The 18,215-nt window shown below is 38.1% G+C and overlaps 1 protein-coding gene across 8 annotated transcripts in view; it reads right to left on the bottom strand.

Annotated features, from left to right (window-relative positions):
- Window positions 1–18,215, bottom strand: part of Mctp (multiple C2 domain and transmembrane region protein) — a 143,886-nt gene that overhangs the window by 16,514 nt on the left and 109,157 nt on the right. For 4 of the 8 annotated variants that reach the window (XM_089739195.1, XM_089739194.1, XM_089739202.1 and 1 more), the window contains one exon: window positions 14,480–14,671. In XM_089739195.1, the coding sequence (XP_089595321.1) occupies window positions 14,480–14,671 (192 nt within the window). Of the gene's footprint in view, window positions 1–2,802; window positions 2,948–3,581; window positions 4,947–12,083; window positions 12,233–14,479; window positions 14,672–18,215 lie in introns of those variants that run through there. The other 4 variants (XM_089739197.1, XM_089739199.1, XM_089739198.1 and 1 more) reach the window with 4 other exon arrangements.

Here is an 18,215-nt window from a genome sequence, read left to right as displayed (position 1 = left end):
ATTGCCTTCGGAGCCAGCAAAAAAGCCGCAACGATGACGTTGTGAAATATGCCCTGACCCAAAAAAGCCTCAAAAGATCTTAGTGTGTGTCTATGTGAGTTAGAGAGACGTAGGTAACATTTTCGGCTCCATATAAACCGTCGTGACCCAGTATCGAAAAAGATACGCACTATATTCGCATCGCTATATAACCAACATCTGCTCACATTCTTGAGATTTAGACATTTTAACCAACACTTTATTAGTAAAGTCCGTAATAAAAAAACACTATTTCAGCGAATAAAATCAATGAAATCAGAAGACAATCGTTTATAACATTGCTGTCGATTTTTTATTAGTAATGCACATAGTACTATGAAATTTTAATGTTACAGCAAATTGTTTTTACTCGACGTCTTAAAGATATGCTTTTTACAAATGAAGCCTTGAGCGCTAAAGTGGCTTAACCCACAATTTTTCATATTCGTACTTATTATATACTAGCTGACCCGGCAGACTTCGTAGTGCCTCAATCTATAAATAAAAGACCAAAACTTTTGTATAAAATAAACTTAAAACAAACAAAATGAATCCGTCCGACGGGGTACTCATCAAAGAGAAAACAAAATTGTTATTTTTATTTTATTCCGAGCATTTTCATATTTATCTACCTTTTAAACCTCCTCTGGACTTCCACAAATAATTCAAGACCAAAATTTTAATGCGAAACCCTATAAGTACTAATCCTTAATTTCACCCATAAATTACATTTTATTATGGCTTTATAAACATTGTTTTTGCGCGTATTGTTTTTGCCTACAATACAAAGCAGTGTAAAAGTAAATTCAAACTTTATTATCTCCATACTAACTAACTTGGGCGTCGCTCGATGGAGCAGGAGCTAGGGGTCTTGGGCATGACGTGGGAGCAGCTAGAACAGACTGCCCAAGATGTAAATGGAAAAATTTGATTCGAGCCCTACACTCCAGCAGAGGGTAATACGAAAGAATGATGATGATGATGATGATACTACTAACTATTGTAAGCTTATGCCACTTTTGCGCTGACGGCCTCAAATATGCATAAGATATTGAGTTTTTCCCCAACTATATAGTTCGCTGTCAGCCTGAGGGATATTCCAGCTAAGCTCCGGACGGGTAGATGAGCTCACGGGTTCAACCCATCTCCGGTTGATTGATTATATGATAACTAGCGACCCGCCCTCGCTTCGCTTCGGAAACTGTAATTTATTATTGATTTCTCCACTATTTAATGGATGTTATTATACATATAAACCTTCCTCTTCAATCACTATATCTATTAAAAAAACCCGCATCAAAATCCGTTGCGTAGTTTTAAAGATTTAAGCATACATAGGGACAGACAGATATAGGGACAGAGAAAGCGACTTTGTTTTATACTATGTAGTGATATTGATTTGATAAAAGCGAATATGTAATACATAATTATAATTTAAATGTAAAAAACTTTAGCATTTATTTCGGTATCGGGATACGAAGACATAATTAGAGCAATTTTTACTTTTTAATCCCCCATTTTTAATTTTCTTTTATATTATATCCGACTTTTCGAATAGTTTACAGGTTTTGTGGTCACGGACTGAGTGAGTTTCCTTGAAATGCACATGTATTATTTGAAAACTACGTTTACCATTGCTTTCCGGATATATTTACGCCATTTAATCTAAGCCAATGACGCGAATGTATAATACTGTTTATTGCATTCTGATTTCGACACTATTACGCTAATGATCGTCATGTCGTCTTCACAGGGCCCATACTTAGCTTAAACCTTCCTTGACTTTAGAACCGAAAAGATCAGTGGCGATAAAGTGAACTGTTAAATAAAAATATTATTATTATTATTATTATTAAGCTTTACTGGTGGCAGGACCTCTTGTGAGTCCGCGCGGGTAGGTACCACCACCCTGCCTATTTCTGCCGTAAAGCAGTAATGCGTTTCGGTTTGAAGGGTGGGGCAGCCGTTGTAACTATACTGAGACTCTTAGAACTTATATCTCAAGGTGGGTGGCGCATTTACGTTCTAGATGTCTATGGGCTCCAGTAACCACTTAACACCAGGTGGGCTGTGAGCTCCTCCACCCATATAAGCAACAAAAAAAAAAAAAAAACGCTAATACAATACGAATAAGGCGCTAGATCGAACCGCCATTCTAGTGTCAAACTGATAAACAAAACCCAAAAACAACCAGTGCATTTTGGCCCCAAGCCATGCTTCGAATTATGATACTTACTATTTTGAAAAAACGGCGCGAAATCATAACCCTTTTATCGTAATCGCCGCTAATTACTAATACGGATCCCCCGGATTCACTCTAGGTGCTTTTAGGCCCCAGAAGTACCGGTCTAACCCATAGACACAGTTTGTCGCCGGATCTTCTCAGTGGGTCGCGATCCCGATCCGGCAGTAAATTCTGCGAAGCATTGCTCTGGCTAAAGCTAGTGTTACCAATTTTTCTCAGGTTGACACCATGAGCCCACCTACCTAATAGCCCCCTAGGTTACCAGCAAACAGGGAGAAAAAAATAGGATACTTAGAATATATTCAAGACCGACCAAAATTATCCATCTCCGGCACCGAAAGCAACCTAAACAAGAAACGTACAGAGCACAAGGAAGCACCTGTTATGAGCAGCCAAATATTTACATGTTATTAGAACAGCAGACATTAAAAAACTGTAATCCCACATCGCTATAGATTAAACATTAGTGATCAAAAACACACATGCTGTTAAACAAACACCAAACAACGTCTTAGTAAAACCAATTCTGTTGCGAATACCCTGTGAATTCGGTCCCCTCTGCTTTTGAGCTTCGGGAAGCGGTTACCGATTTTCTCGATGAACTCAGTGCACGAATTGAAGGCTGTTTGCAAGTCCGGGTGGGGCCCTGGCAGACTGCCTGCCCTTGGTCGCAGTTCCGTTGGTCTGATTTTAAGAAACGTTAAAAAAATTAAATGACGATGCTGTTAACTGCATCGACAGTGCGTTTCCAGAGGTCTTTCTTGCCACGTACCATCCGGCTATGGAATGAGCTCCCCTCCGCGGTGTTTCCCGAGCGCTATGACATGTCCTTCAAACGAGGCTTGTGGAGATTATTAAGCGGTAGGCAGCGGCTTGGCTCTGCCTCTGGCATTGCTGAAGTCCATGGGCGACGGCAACCACTCACCATCAGGTGGGCCTTATGCTCGTCTACCTAACAGGGCAATAAAAAAAAAAAACTTCATTCAAAATTCTTAATGCTCATTACAAAAATGACATTCACAATTCGTTCAACTATTTTTGTTTTTAATACACTAGAAACAATAATTCGTGTCTATTGGTGACTACATTGTTGATGAGCAAGGACAAATCTGCCAACATATAATACATTACATTATATCGTAATGATCTTCCGATTACAAATATGATATTGAAACGCTTACATACATTATATTATAAATACTATTCTTAAGCGATTCTTATTACAATTTTAAGGTTTACTAGAGTATAATTTCGTAGTAGATCGTAGTAAGAACTCTTAAAATACTAATATTCATGATATATGATAATTAATATATACCTTTCATCGCTAGATGATAAACAGGAGACGCAGGAGTCTGTGGAACTGTAATCGTTTGATTCATCGTCATATGACAGATTTGTGACTGATTTACTTCTCTTCATGTACAGAACATTTTCCTTTTCAATACTTATAAAGTGCTTGCAGATATCCTTAGGATCTTGGTTCGTACCAGGAGGCTCATCTACAACAACATGTGGAATTCTACTCGTGTGTTCTCGAACTTCTACGCATTCAGTATAAGCACCGTCTTCTTTTTCTTCTTGATTATCCTCTATTGAACTTCTCTCTTCTGAAGATATATGTGACATGAATCGGGAAATTTTCGATCTCTCTATTCTGTTCTGTACTTGATCGTGTATATCATCCATTCTATCTTGGATTTTACCTTGGATTCTTATGAAGTTCTTCTTTAATTTGTCCATTTTGTTCTCTTTGTCCGCCATCGTTTCAAGATTTTCGCTCATTTATATCCGCTATGAACACCTCTCTGCACTATCGAGAGCTAATGCCAACTAGATATTCCTTTGAAAACATAATTTCCTGTCAGAGCTTGCTAGAATTAATATACGCGCTGCATTACGGAGATTACGCGAATTCTGTATCAATCAATAAACGTTTCCTACGAAGAAAGCTTATTTTGATTTGAACCATATGCTGTTTTAATATTTAAAAGAAGATTTATGCCGCACGTGTTTATATGTCGAACGGGTATCCAGGAAATCTATATATATAAAAATGAATTGCTGTTCGTTAGTCTCGCTAAAACTCAAGAACGGCTGGACCGATTTGGCTAATTTTGGTCTTGAATTATTTGTGGAAGTCCAGAGAAGGTTTAAAATGTAAAAAAAAATGCTCTGAAATAAAAATAACAATTTTGTTTTTCCTTTGATGTGTCCCCCGTCGGACGGATTCCTTTTGTTTGTTTTAAGTTTATTTTATACAAAAGTTTAGGTCTTTTATTTATCGATTGAGGCACTACGAAGTCTGCCGGTTCAGCTAGTGCCTATTAAAACCGTTCGCACATAGTTTAATTTCGAAATTATTTGTTAATTCGTGAAGTCGTCGTGGCCTAAAGGATAAGACGTCCGGTGCATTCGTGTTGAGCGATGCATCGGTGTTTGAATCCCGCAGGCGGGTACCAATTTTTGTAATGAAATACCTACTCAACAAATGTTCACGATTGACTTCCACGGTAAAGGAATAACATCGTGTAATAAAAATCAAACCCGCAAAATTATAATTTGCATAATTACTGGTAGTAGGACCTCTTGTGAGTCCGCACGGGTAGGTACTGCCGCCCTGCCTGTTTCTGCCGTGAAGTAGTAATGCGTTTCGGTTTGAAGGGTGGGGCAGCCGTTGTAACTATACTTGAGACCTTAAAACTTATATCTCAAGGTGGGTGGCGCATTTACGTTATATATACCTATCGACTCTAGTAACCACTTAACCCCAGGTGGGCTGTGAGCTCGTCCACCCATCAAAGCAATAAAAAAAAATCATTATTACAATATTCTCAAGATTTAAAAAAGCGTGCAGCAGTATATAAATAAATAATGTGAATAGAAATGATTTTATTATCACTATCATTTGCTACCGAGACATTCATGCGTCTGTTTTGATGGTCGTCAATTGAAACTATTTAGAAAATCAATTGTCTATTGATTGTATTCACCGAGCTACTTAGCTACGAGAACACATCTAAAACTATTATTAGATGGCGCAGGTAACTGAGTTTTCGGTGCCGCTGATCTATTTTAGTGATGTATTGATCGAGTGTAGATACATAATTAAATCGACAGTGTGATCAAAATGAATTATAGGAGATAGATGAGCGATATGTAGCGGGATAATGATATGAATATGGAGCGCTTCAATATTAAAAAGTCTAATATCAAATTGTTTTGCTTCAGGACCAACTATTCGTTTTGGAGAGGTGCTCTAGACACTTTCAGTGTTGTTGGATGTTCCTAGTGCTAACGTTAGCAGCAACCAAATCCTAGGTCAACTACTCGACGTAGTCACCAAAGAATTCTACATAAAACACCACTTCGATAAAGCGGCACGACACGAGAACCGTATCATCGTGGCCGCCAGTAATTACATTCCCTATCCCGCGGAAAGAATGGAAAGCAGTCGACGTCGCCCCAAACACGTCATTTCGGATCCTCCTGATCCACTAACGGTGCTTCTAGATACCTCAAGCACTGCTCATCGTTCTCCTCGAACTCGTCGCTTGCGACGAAGAGCTCGACGAGTAAATTAACTCTCAGACACAGCCCACCGAGTTTCTCGCCGGATCTTCTCGGTGGGTCGTGTTTCCGATCCGGTGGTAGATTCTGCGAAGCACGGCTCTTGCTAGGGTTCGTGTTAGCAACGTCATCAGGTTTGAGCCCCGTGAGCTCACCTACTAGTTAAGGCGACGCTGATATAGCCACTCAAGGCTATCAGCTTAGATAGGAAAAAAAAAGCCAACACCGTCATTCTGATAGTAGACCCACTCGTGGTGCTCATGCGGTTGGTTATTAAGACTCCTTCGGGGGGGCTCGGGCATCTGTTAGCCCCCCTCCGAGCGGTAGGTAACTTTTATTTTTACCACAGTAATGAACTAACCAATTAACGGTTATTAACGTTGCAGTATGACATGACAGCGCGTCGGTAGAACATACACGCGTTGGGAGGATGATATTAGAAAAGTTGCTGGACCAAACTTGATTTATGTCGCCAGAGACAAAACAAAATGGAAACCTTTGGAGGAGGCCTTTACCTGACAGGCGTCCATACATATAATATATATTTAGTAATATACAAAAAAAAAAGGAAAAAGGAATTGCATGGAATAAAGGGCTTTTTTATTTTATTTTATTTATTTTTGAGTACCAGTAATCGATTGACCTCACAAAAAATGTTGAGCTGGTCATTTGTAGAATCATGTCGAAATACTGGATTAACCTAAAAATCGAAACCCTTGAACGTGCATTCGTTCGTTTCCCGTTTGAATAGAGATAAACCACATTGCTTATTCCGTAACCTTCAAACTATTGTGAGTTAAAGATAACACAGTACAATTCGACAATAGTACGGCGTTTGTAAAGTAAGATTTCTCATTGTTTTTCGATACATTTAAATAGCGTGGACATGTGAGTAAAATCAAATATTTGTATAAAGAAATTACTGAAACGATTGAATTTTTTAAGAGAATAAATAGCTTTAAGTTACAATTGATGAAAACATAATATAATCATCGGGAAAATTTAGAGAGGGCGCTTAGGTACTTCAGAAAATTACAGAGCATAAATATGTTGATTGTTTAAGTTGTCGTGTATATAATAGTATTTAGTTATATATTACACTATAAAATATATTATTTTAGATTCGCAAACTTAATGCCTAAAGCATTCTCTATCAGTCAGCCAAAGGTGTGGTGTATTGAAATGTTAATTAAAATACAAATACATACTATATAAGTGTAAATATATATACCCATATATACATATAGTTGATACAATATTATAGCTTATATACTCGTAATATCGCTGTTAACTGGTCTTGTTGTTGCCGTATTAAGGGGATTTAATAACAAAATCATCCGTGCTCCGTTTAAGGCCGTTCAATTCGCCATTATGATCACCAATGTTTAACGCACGTAAAAATATCGCAAATAAAATATTAGAAGGAAAAAAAAACAAATAAATTGTATCAAGTTTATTGAGTCTTTTATTCGACAAGCTATGTTTTGTGCCACTGGATGTTATGGATATATGGATTGTCATTTTCTTTCTCTTGCGGGTGGTCACTGTGTAAACTAACTAATTAATAAATCTAAAAAAGGTCTCAACTACACTAGAAATGAAGGTCTTTTACTATTATCAAGAATTGCATAGAACATTCATCTTTCGAAGCTTATGTATATTTAAAGTTATTTTGATCGGTCGCTTCGAAAAATGTATTCAAATATCCTATTGTATTGTAATTATAGCTGTTCTTTTTTAAACACCGCGATTGATTCATGGTAGAAATAGGTACGTACGGTTTTGGTAACCGCACGTATTCACAATACGCGAACTCACCGACAAGGTCGCATCACGCGAAACCACTTGATATCCCGGGCGTCTTAGTCATTACTAGTAGTAACCCTTGCAATCGAAATTCGACTGTAATCTATTGAAATTATAAATTTGTACACTAATTAGATTCTATTGTCAAAGACATTCTACTTCTATAATTCCAGATTTTTCCAAGAGTACCCTTTATACAAATATTAATAAAGACAAACAATGTTTATTCTTTTTTTTTTTTTAAGAGATTTTATGACCTGGTAACTGAGACCTTTAAGTCATGTCTTATTTTTAATTTATATTCATATTTTTATGAAAAATGATAATATGGAGTGAAACGAAATGAAATGAAGATGATTAATTTGAGATATTAATCTATTGGGATGAAATGACATGATATGGGATGAAACATAATCTTAGTAAAATGGTGGTCATTTACTAAGATTTTTTCAGTGGACTTTTTGGAGGATCCCGAGAAGTTACGTCCAGAGGCTTTGTTTCATTTTCCCACGTTTGTGCACTTTCACAGATATTAAATAGTTAATAAACCACCATTATTACACATTTAAACCCGAAGAAACACTAAATAGACAAAATAAAACAAATCACACAACTTCACTCCTCGCGTTCCCGCCAAAAAGTCTAATGTTTATTCTATTCTCAACTTTCCACAGACTATAAGCAATAAGAAAAGTTTGACAGTAAACAAATAGTATGCATGCGTGTGTGTGTGTGTGTGTGTGTGTGTCAAATACGGTAGTGTGTGTAATGTTTCTTTTTATTGATTCAATGTAGGTATTCTAATATAATTAAAAATATATTAGAATTCTGCACTCCCTCCCTATATTCTCTATAAGCGTGGGAAATTTCATACTCCGAAATTTCATACTCCTCCGTCCGCGCAATTTTCGTAAAAAGGGATACAAAGTTTTTGCTTCACGTATTGATATAAAGAACCCGCGGATTCTGCAAAAAATTACGTACAAAAAAGGCCCCCAGCAAAACAACAACTAAGGAAATTGAAAGTTATTAATAGCCAATAATCGAATCTAAGACTTGTGAAGATTGCTAATTCCATGAGCACAAACACGGTAATGATATTAGCGTTGCTCTTTGAAAAATCAGTTGGCAAGACGATAGTGTATTACATATTACTATAACTAATTAGGTTATGACTTGGAGTGCTCATTTGTTGACGAGATTCACAACTAGACGACATAATCCAAGTTTTGCGTTGGATTTACATTCATTTAAGTTTCTGAACGACAGCAAATGGTTCGAGATAATTATCTGTACAGGTGGATCGCCTGTATTGTGAAAGATGAATGCTTGTATGACATTTATCAGTGCATGACGGGTTCAAGGCAGATCAATACACTGAGTGGGTAGCTTTATTACTTTTATTTGTCAGAGTGCCTCGATATGCTATGTGGCTGAGCGTCAGGTATTGCTATAGGAGCTTTGTTCAAAGAATTATTCTTTCTTCGAATGTGAAGCATGAGTAATTTCGGTATTACAATTAATAATTTTTTAAGGGTGTTTGGAAACTGAGTGAAATTTTCAGTTATTTTTAAATGGTATAAAGCAAATTGAATTTTATTTCAAAAAACTTTCTTTTTTTTTAGCTCTCTCTGTATGACAGTGCAGCAATAAGTGTCGGTCGATTTTGTCAGATATAAAGCACATGTGAACCGTGCTTGTAGTATTAGACTAGGTGGTACGATGACCTCCTAACGGGGGCCAACAAGAGGTGGATTTCAGAGGTAATACGCGATTCAAATTAATTCCGTCTCTGCTGCCCAAATGTCTGCTCCGGTACTCCCACGTGGACCATGGCATCGCTTGCGAAAATTGGCATAAACACGACGTGCATTAAATTTTTTATATGTAATGATTTGAGTACAGTGGCGCGCATGCGTATATAATACACATTGTATAAAGTTTACATGTTGCGCTTGTAGATGCGACTGTCAATTATGTAATGGCCTGACCGCATCTCGAGTTTTGGACACCAAACGGAACAGATCGATTTTTTTTTTATTGCTTAGATGGGTGGACTAGCTCACAGCCCACCTGGTGTTAAGTGGTTACTGGAGCCCATAGACATCTACAACGTAAATGCGTCACCCACCTTGAGATATAAGTTCTAAGGTCTCAGTATAGTTACAGCGGCTGCCCCACCCTTCAAACCGAAACGCATAACTCCTTCATGGCAGAAATAGGCAGGGTGGTGTGAGTCCACACCCAGCCGTGCGGACTCACAAGAGGTCCTACTTAACACCAGTAATAAAAGAGAAAGAGACTCTCAGAAAAACTCCGACTATTGTGTTTACTGTAGATAAAACTTCCACGGGAAGTACTAAACAGAGTCACATAGACACAACAATATTATTGCTTCCACGCTCATGAGACACCAGAATGAATAGTCTCAATACGACTCGTGGGGTCTTTAAGTGAAGCGAGACAGTGGACTCCAAGAAAATTGATACTTCCCATAATTTTAAAAGGTATTTATATTTTTTTTTCTCCCTACATGTAGGTCAGCTCACGGGGCTCAAACCGGAGTATTGCTAACACCGGCCCTAGCAAGAGCAGTGTGCGGAATCTACCAACGGATCGGAAACGCGACCCACTGAGAAGATCCGGCGAGAAACTCAGTGAGCGTATTTATCAAAACGTCCTTCTTATAACCAATTAAAACATGAACGGCAAAACGGATAATCGTAGAGGAACTGCAGGGATGCAGCAATTAATTTGAAATAGCGTTGTATTAATTAATTATAGTCGCCTTTATCACAAGGAAATTCGGTTGAACAATCGAAAGTCAAGTATTCTTTCCTTTAATTTACCGTTTTTGGTAAATTCACACACTTTTTTTTTCCCCACCTAAGCTGGTAGCCTTGATAGGCTATTCCAGCGTAACCTTAACTAGTAGGTGAGCTCACGGGGCACAAGCCTGACGACGTTGCTAACACGAACCCTAGCAAGAGTCGTGCTTCGCAGAATCTACCACCGGATCGGAAACGTGACCCACTGAGAAGATCCGGCGAGAAACTCAGTGGGCTGTGTCTGAGGGTTAATTTACTCGTAGAGCCCTTCGTCGCAAGCGACGGGTTCGACGAGAACGGTGACCGGTGCTTGAAGTACCTAGAAGCACCGTTAGTGGACCGGGAGGATCCGAGATGACGTGTTTTGGGCGACGTCGACTGCTTTCCATTCTTTCCGCAGGATCGGGAATGTAGTTACCGGCGGCCACGATGAGAGGGTTCTCGTGTCGTGCCGCTTTATCGAAGTGGCGCATCGACGCCAACTGCATATACTTACTGGTGGACTCTAAGTCCAGGTCGTCATGGAGGATTCACACACGTATTTCAAGTTGTCAATACATGTTCCTTATTTAATGGATATTTTTAACCGAATATTGCGCAAACTCAGTCAATACTTTTATCATTATGCTAATTGCCGCACCCCATTGAAGTGTTACAGCTCATCCTGTATTACTAAACATCTAATCTATACCAACCAAATTGGGATGGCAAATGGCGCAATTAAAAAAAAAATTGGGAATTTTTTCTTCAGTTTTTTTTTTCAATTATCCGGTCATCGTTCTCGTCGAATCCGTCGCTTGCGACGAAGGGCTCGACGAGTAAATTAACTCTCAGACACAGCCCACTGAGTTTCTCGCCGGATCTTCTCAGTGGGTCACGTTTCCGATCCGGTGGTAGATTCTGCGAAGCACGATTCTTGCTAGGGTTCGTGTTAGCAACGTCGTCAGGCTTGAGCCCCGTGAGCTCACCTATTCTAGTATAATCCCTCGCGGTTGCTAGAATAGGTAGGAAAACCCTAACCTTTCCGTTTAATGTTTGTAATCCGAAAAGTTTAGAGAAGACACTTTTGCAAAAAAAATGTGATACTAACAATTAATATTGACCTGAAGCTATGAATTACGATCGAAACAATTTTAAAATAAACGAGCTTCATTAGGCAACCTCAAAATAATATTGTCCACTTGATGGAAAGGTCACGATGCCCTTGCATATTGTTGAATTTGAACATTTGCAATGTCAAAATAAACACGGCGCCGCATTAAAAAAAAAGAACACTATGATCGTAAACTGCCATTCCAAAATAAGAATACATTGGTCGTGTTCACGTAAATTAAAACAAACCATTAATGGCTACATTAAAAAAAGTCAAAGGCATTTAAGTAGGTACACGAGAATTAAAAATATTAGTCTAAGAACATAATCTTTGAAATGTAGGTAATAAAACCATTATTTGATAAATATAAATAAACTACATATTAAGTCCTACAGCTTAGGCATTGTTCATACTATAAATTAAAAAACGTATGTATTCACTGAACCAGCCAAACAACCAAAAAAAAAACATAAACACACTCACTGAACCGGCCTAACAACTAAAAAAAACATATTATACACACATTCAGAAATCAGAACTTTTCATAGCACTATCTCATTTTTGTACAAACAAAACATTGGTTTTAGAGTTATTTTTCCAAAACTTTGATTTCAAGGTTATTGAACGCGTGTAGGCGTACAGTACGCACTGAGTTTTGTTTCTCACTGGCGGTGGCGAGTGGCAAGTGGCAGCGCTGTTAAATATTCCTAAAGTCTAACTAAACATGTAATAAGACCTTAGTAGGGCGTATTGCATTCGTTTGTAATACTGTGATTTTGTTTTGAATTAAAATTGCATAAGAATACTAAATTAAGATTGTGTTTTTGTGTATTTTTGTGTTCGACCAGAGCCCTTAGAAATCTTAACGTGAATGCAGTCGCCAATCTTCAGTCGCAAAGTCGCCAGCATTACATCATGCGAATACTACGGGGAAGCTTGCTCACCGAAATTCATAAATTTTGCTCGTCTTTATTTAATGCAATACAATATAAAATAAGCCGGTAGAAACATAATCAAATTGCGGTTATTTTTTTGACAACGTTTTGAAACGGTAAGATTGATAATAATCTAAGAAAAAAATTATTAATAATTCACAGATCACCAAAAAAACATGGTGACGCCATCTAGTTACAAACATTGCAAAAAGGCTACGTACCTAAACATTCTTATTATTTGAGATCGCCACAAATATAATCTGTAACAAGATAAAATTACCGCGAAAAGAAATATTAAAATAGCAACTTTTTTACTGCCTAAACAAATTAATTCACAAAGTAAGTAGTTTAAACGAGCTAGATTATACTTTGCTATTGTGTTTGACCCCGTATTATCGAGGGTTGAAGGAGGCCGTCCGCCCCCAGAGACTGAAGGCTAAAGTTTTACGAAAAACCGCTGAAGACGTACACGGCCTATCTTTCATCTCATAAACGCCTCACACCGCGTACAGTTCACTTAAAACCAAATGATGGGACCGCGGATTGGCGCGAAAACTACAAATTACGATTACTTGTTTCTGTCACCAGCGGCGTCTGAACATATTAAGTGTATAATCTATGGCGTCTGAAGGCGCAATCAAAGGTTCTAATTTCAAGCGTATAAAGATATTAAATATGGCATTCATTCGGTATATACAGCTGTATTACTCATAAATCACATTATTCATTGTGCTCGTAAAAGCTGAAATGGCTTTGTTCTGGTGTGGCGACGTGCGACGTGTTTTAGTTGTTTCGCTGATAATAATTAGTTTGTTTATCTATAAAACATGTCATAAAGACGATTCTCAATTAAAAATTAAACCTTTAATGACTGGGAGTGTATCTTGACAACTTTAGATTTATGTAAGAGTGATGGTGGTAGGACCTCTTGTGAGTCCGCACGGGTAGGTACCACCGCCTTACCTGCTTCTGCCGTGAAGCAGTAATGCGTTTCGGTCCGAAGGGCAGGGCAGCCGTTGTAACTATACTGAGATCTTAGAATTTATATCTCAAGGTGGGTGGCGCATTTACGTTGTAAATGTCTTTGGGCTCCAGTAACCACTTAACACCAGGTGGGCTGTGAGCTCGTCCACCAATCTAAGTAATAAAATAAAATAAAAGAGTAATATTTTTTCTGCCTTATTCGTCCCTTCCTTATCTTCTAATGTCTATGGCCCTTCTCGCTGGTAAAAACTGACAATGTTCGCTGGCATGCCTATACTTAAAGCACTATTATAGACTGCCGAAGATCGTGACACGTGAATTGTGCAAGGAGTGGTCAAAGAACACTTCAAAAGAGTCTTCAAACTAGACACGACCTTCAAAAATTATTAGACTGACTCGGTACAAACTGGTGTATTCAACACGGATATTTTTCCACTAGCTACAGAATCATAAAAGAATACTTCAATATAATTTATTTACTAATTTCATATTTCCCCACGCATAGATTAAGTCACAGTTTCTAAATACGTACGTCTAGATTAATTTTTATCATTAAACCTTCTAAATTTAGGAAAAAAAAAACAAACAAACCTCTTCAAACTTATTGTTTCGAAACATCTCTAAATACAGACGGTTTTGTTCGTGATTTCACACGACAGAGGCTTTTGGGTGGGCGTCAGCTGATAAGGTTGTATGACGTAAATCTTTGACCGCCACTAAAAAAGTGTGAAAAAAATGTGGCACATTTTTTTTTTACTTTTATCATCCGGTTGTTATATTTTTATTCTTCTACATCATTATACTAGAAAATAAGGGGACACGGGCTTACAGCCTATACGTTTGTCTATCTAGCTATCGATAGACATCAGCTAGTGTCTGAAATGAAGAAACAAAGAAACCTACAACTGAAAACCCTCTCTCTCTCTTTCTTCAATCCATAAAGTACTTTCCAAACCAGAATAAATCCGATATACACATAAAAACACATACAAACTCTTACCTGATCCTTGTCTTCCTGTGATTTTGGCCAAAGAGTAACGTTCAGAACGATTTCTCCCATATCCTGGTGCGGCTTGTTCGGGTCCCTCAAGCAAAGGACTAAGTCTTGCATCCTTCCGAGCTCTAACGCTGTCAGGTCTAGATTGCACGAGCCCATAAAATCGTCTTGCAGACCCCAATCGTAATCGAATACCTGAGAGGAGATTCGAATTAATCAAATTACCACTTTTTACCCATAATATAAGTTGAGGAATGATAGTAATTAGAATCAGTTATCTATACTAATCTATACTAATACTACAAAGAGGAAAGATTTGCTTGTTTGTTTGTATTGAATGGGCTCCGAAACTACTGAACCGATTTGAAAAATTCTTTCATTGTTTGCTTTCATTGCTACACTATTCCCGAGTGACATAGGCTTTAATCTTTTTTGGAAAAAATTAGGGATCCTTACTAAAACTCTAATAATGTAACCTAAGGTGTAAAAAAAGTACCTAAATTATTCTTTATATCTCGTGCCCTGCGAAAACTATTCATGATAGAATAAAATAATGTACTACGACTTTGTAGAACACATTATTATTTACAAAAAGTGTCGCGACAGCATATGTAACCTAACTAACTATTATAGTTATGTCGCAATAAGTGTTCTTTTATTTAAAAAAATAAAGCAACGTCAAATATCGTTGAAATTTTTGTTAAAGACCCGAGCGGAGCCAGAGCGAGCCGCTAGTCTATACTAATATTATAAAGAGGAAAGATTTGTTTGTTTGTTTGTTTCGAATAGGCTCCGAAACTACTGGACCGATTTGAAAAATTCTTTTTCCATTAGAAGCCAACATTGTCCCTGATGAACATAGGCTACTTTTTTAATATATATATATTTTTTTGTTTGTTTCATGTGGGTTTTAATGTTTCCGAAGCGAAGCGAGGGCGGGTCGCTAGTAATATTATAAAGCTGAAGAGTTTGTTTGCTTAAACGCGTTACTCTCAGGACCTACTGGACTGATTTGAAAAATTATTTCAGTGTTAGATAGCCCATTTATCGAGAAAGGCTATATGCTACATAAAATGACGCTAAGACCAATGCAAGTCGGTTAAAAAAGTCGTGATTTTGGTAAAATAACTCCTTAACATTCAATTATTCAAAAATATTTTCACTTTCTACGTAAATGAAGAGGCGGGTAAAATTTAGCGTTATGCCAAAGTAACTATTCCACGCGGACAAAGTCGCGGGCAAAAGCTAGTTATCTATATAAATAAACAAATTTTAAAAAGTATCTCACGCGAATGACTCGCTTTGTACAAATAAATGATACTTGTAAATCAGTTAGCGGTGGATACTCGCCAAGTGGGGTACTTAGAATTTAGAGACACATTTGAAATCCCCTTATACCTCTTCAAGCCTTAAATATTCAATTTTATTCATGCTGTGAGAGCATAGCGTTTACTTTGAATGATTATTGTAGACGGTACGATGTTTTCGCTTCAATTCTCTGACCAGATGAACGAATTCCAGACTGAATTAAGTCATTCTGAATTGAAAATTAGGGTCCTTAATTGAGACAGGGATTTAATCAAACGTAATTATGTTGGCCTGTTACTCTTTCGACTCGAAATTTACTTACACATCAAGAGCGCTTATCAAATGAAATGTAATTATGTTGCCTCATAAATATTGCGGTCGAAAATTCAACAGTATAGCGCATCTGTTTAAAAAAAGCCCGAAAGACAAAACCCAGGGCTGTAACGACAAAAATAATAAATTGGTATCTACACGTATATCTCTCAATGCGCCCTATTAGCCGTGAATCTTCGTACTACTGTACCACAGCGTGTTAGTATCTATATACTCATTTACGCCAAAAAAAACTAACAATTGAGAGAATAGGATGAATAAGCCCCGGGGTAGTTGTTACCCCAGGGAGCGGTTGTATGTGCAATGAACCCGACGTTGTCAGAAAAGCAACACCGATAAACCCCGCGATCCCAAATCATGGTCCCAGACCCGCGGTGGTAACACGATTTTTACCGATCTGCTGCCTGTGTCTTTTATAGCTTTTTTTAATTGCCCGCTTGATGGTGAGTGGCTATGTCGCCCATGGACTTCAGAAATATGAGGGGCAGAGACAAGCCGCTGCCTACCGTTAAGTACTCCCCACAAGCCTCGTTTGAAGAAGGACGTGTCATAGCGCTCGGGAAACACCGTGGAGGGGAGGTCATTCAAAAGCCGGATGGTACGTTGCAAAAAAGATCTCTGGAAACGCACTGTGGATGAACGCAGTGGTAGTATGGATGAACTCTACTCCGGTGTAGGGCGTTGTGATCATAAAAACGAGATGATGGAATCATTTCAAACAATTCCTTAGAGCACTTAACTCTAAAACACTAATAAATAAATCTTATACCTTTAAGCGAGCAAGTGTTGTATATACCTAGTCAGGTCATAAATTCTGTCACACGTTTAATATAAAATAATTGAAACAAGTTTATTCATTATGTAACCATTCATATACCAAAATGAACTTAACAAAACATAGATTCTTATGACACTAAAGTTTATTCAAAATGACCTCCGTGATTTTGAATACAGGCCTTCAATCTGCGCGGCCAGTCGTCTATCGCAGCACGAACGAGGTCCATGTCAATATCGGCGGCTGCCTTAATCAAGGATATCTTGAGTAACTCCAAATTGGGATGAGGCTTTGAGCACGCCTTTTCCTCCAAGTGTTGCCATATCTTGTAATCTAACAGATTCAAATCTGGACTGGAGGAGGGTCAGTCTTCGTGCCGGATGAAGTTGATTTCACGCGCCGCCAGCCAGTCTTGTGTGCTCTTCGCTCTATGAGCTGGCGCCGAATCTTGTTGGAATACCCAGTGCCTGTTATTGAACATGGTATGAGAAACAGGTTCCACAAGGTTCGTCAGGACTGTATTTTGATACACAACTGCATTCGTTTTTACACCTTTCTCACAAAAATGTACCTCTGTTAAGCCCCAATAAGAAACTCCCAACCTTACCATGAGCGAGGATGGAAAATGACCTCGTTGGACACGCGGAATACGGTTGTTCGCTTCTTCACTACTGTGTGCGTACACCTTATTATTTTGTTTGTTGTAGCTCTCTTCTACGGTAAAAATTTTTTCATCCGAAAAAAGAATTTCCCGATATTTTTTTCCCGCGTACCGCTTCAACAAAGCGCAGCATCTCTTCAGTCTCAGGTCCATTAGACGAGCATTCAAACGATGTCCTGTTTTTCTTCGATATGCCCGAAGCCCTAAGTCTTCATTTAACACCCTTTTCACCGTGGTTCTGCTTAACCCCATCTGAAGGGCCAACAGTTTCTGCTTACGTTTGGGATTTCTTTGAATTCGCGCCTTCACAGCTTTTATCACTGCTGGAGTCCTAACAGACCGAGGGCGACCACTTCTTGACCTGTCATCTGCACTAGAGTCTTCATTGTATCGTTTGATGGTACGATAAACGAATCTTTTGGTTATATTAAAATTTTTCAGTATGTTAAAAATTTGAATTGGCGCGTTACCGCAACGATGCAACGCAATAACTGCAACACGGTCTTCTTTAAGCGTCCACTCCATATTTAAAAATGAGTAAAAGTCTAAAAAGTATACATTTTTATTTTCATGAACAATTCGAAATTCGAATTCAATAAACTTTTTTGTGGCCAGCATTCTAAAAGAAAAGTTTTTACTGTGTGACAATACTTATGACCTGA

This window comes from Bombyx mandarina, chromosome 28, assembly GCF_030267445.1.
Source record: "Bombyx mandarina strain Sakado chromosome 28, ASM3026744v2".
Taxonomy (NCBI): domain Eukaryota; kingdom Metazoa; phylum Arthropoda; class Insecta; order Lepidoptera; family Bombycidae; genus Bombyx; species Bombyx mandarina.
The sequence above is the reverse complement of the archived record's forward strand: the minus strand, read 5'-3'. Positions and strand labels throughout refer to the sequence as shown.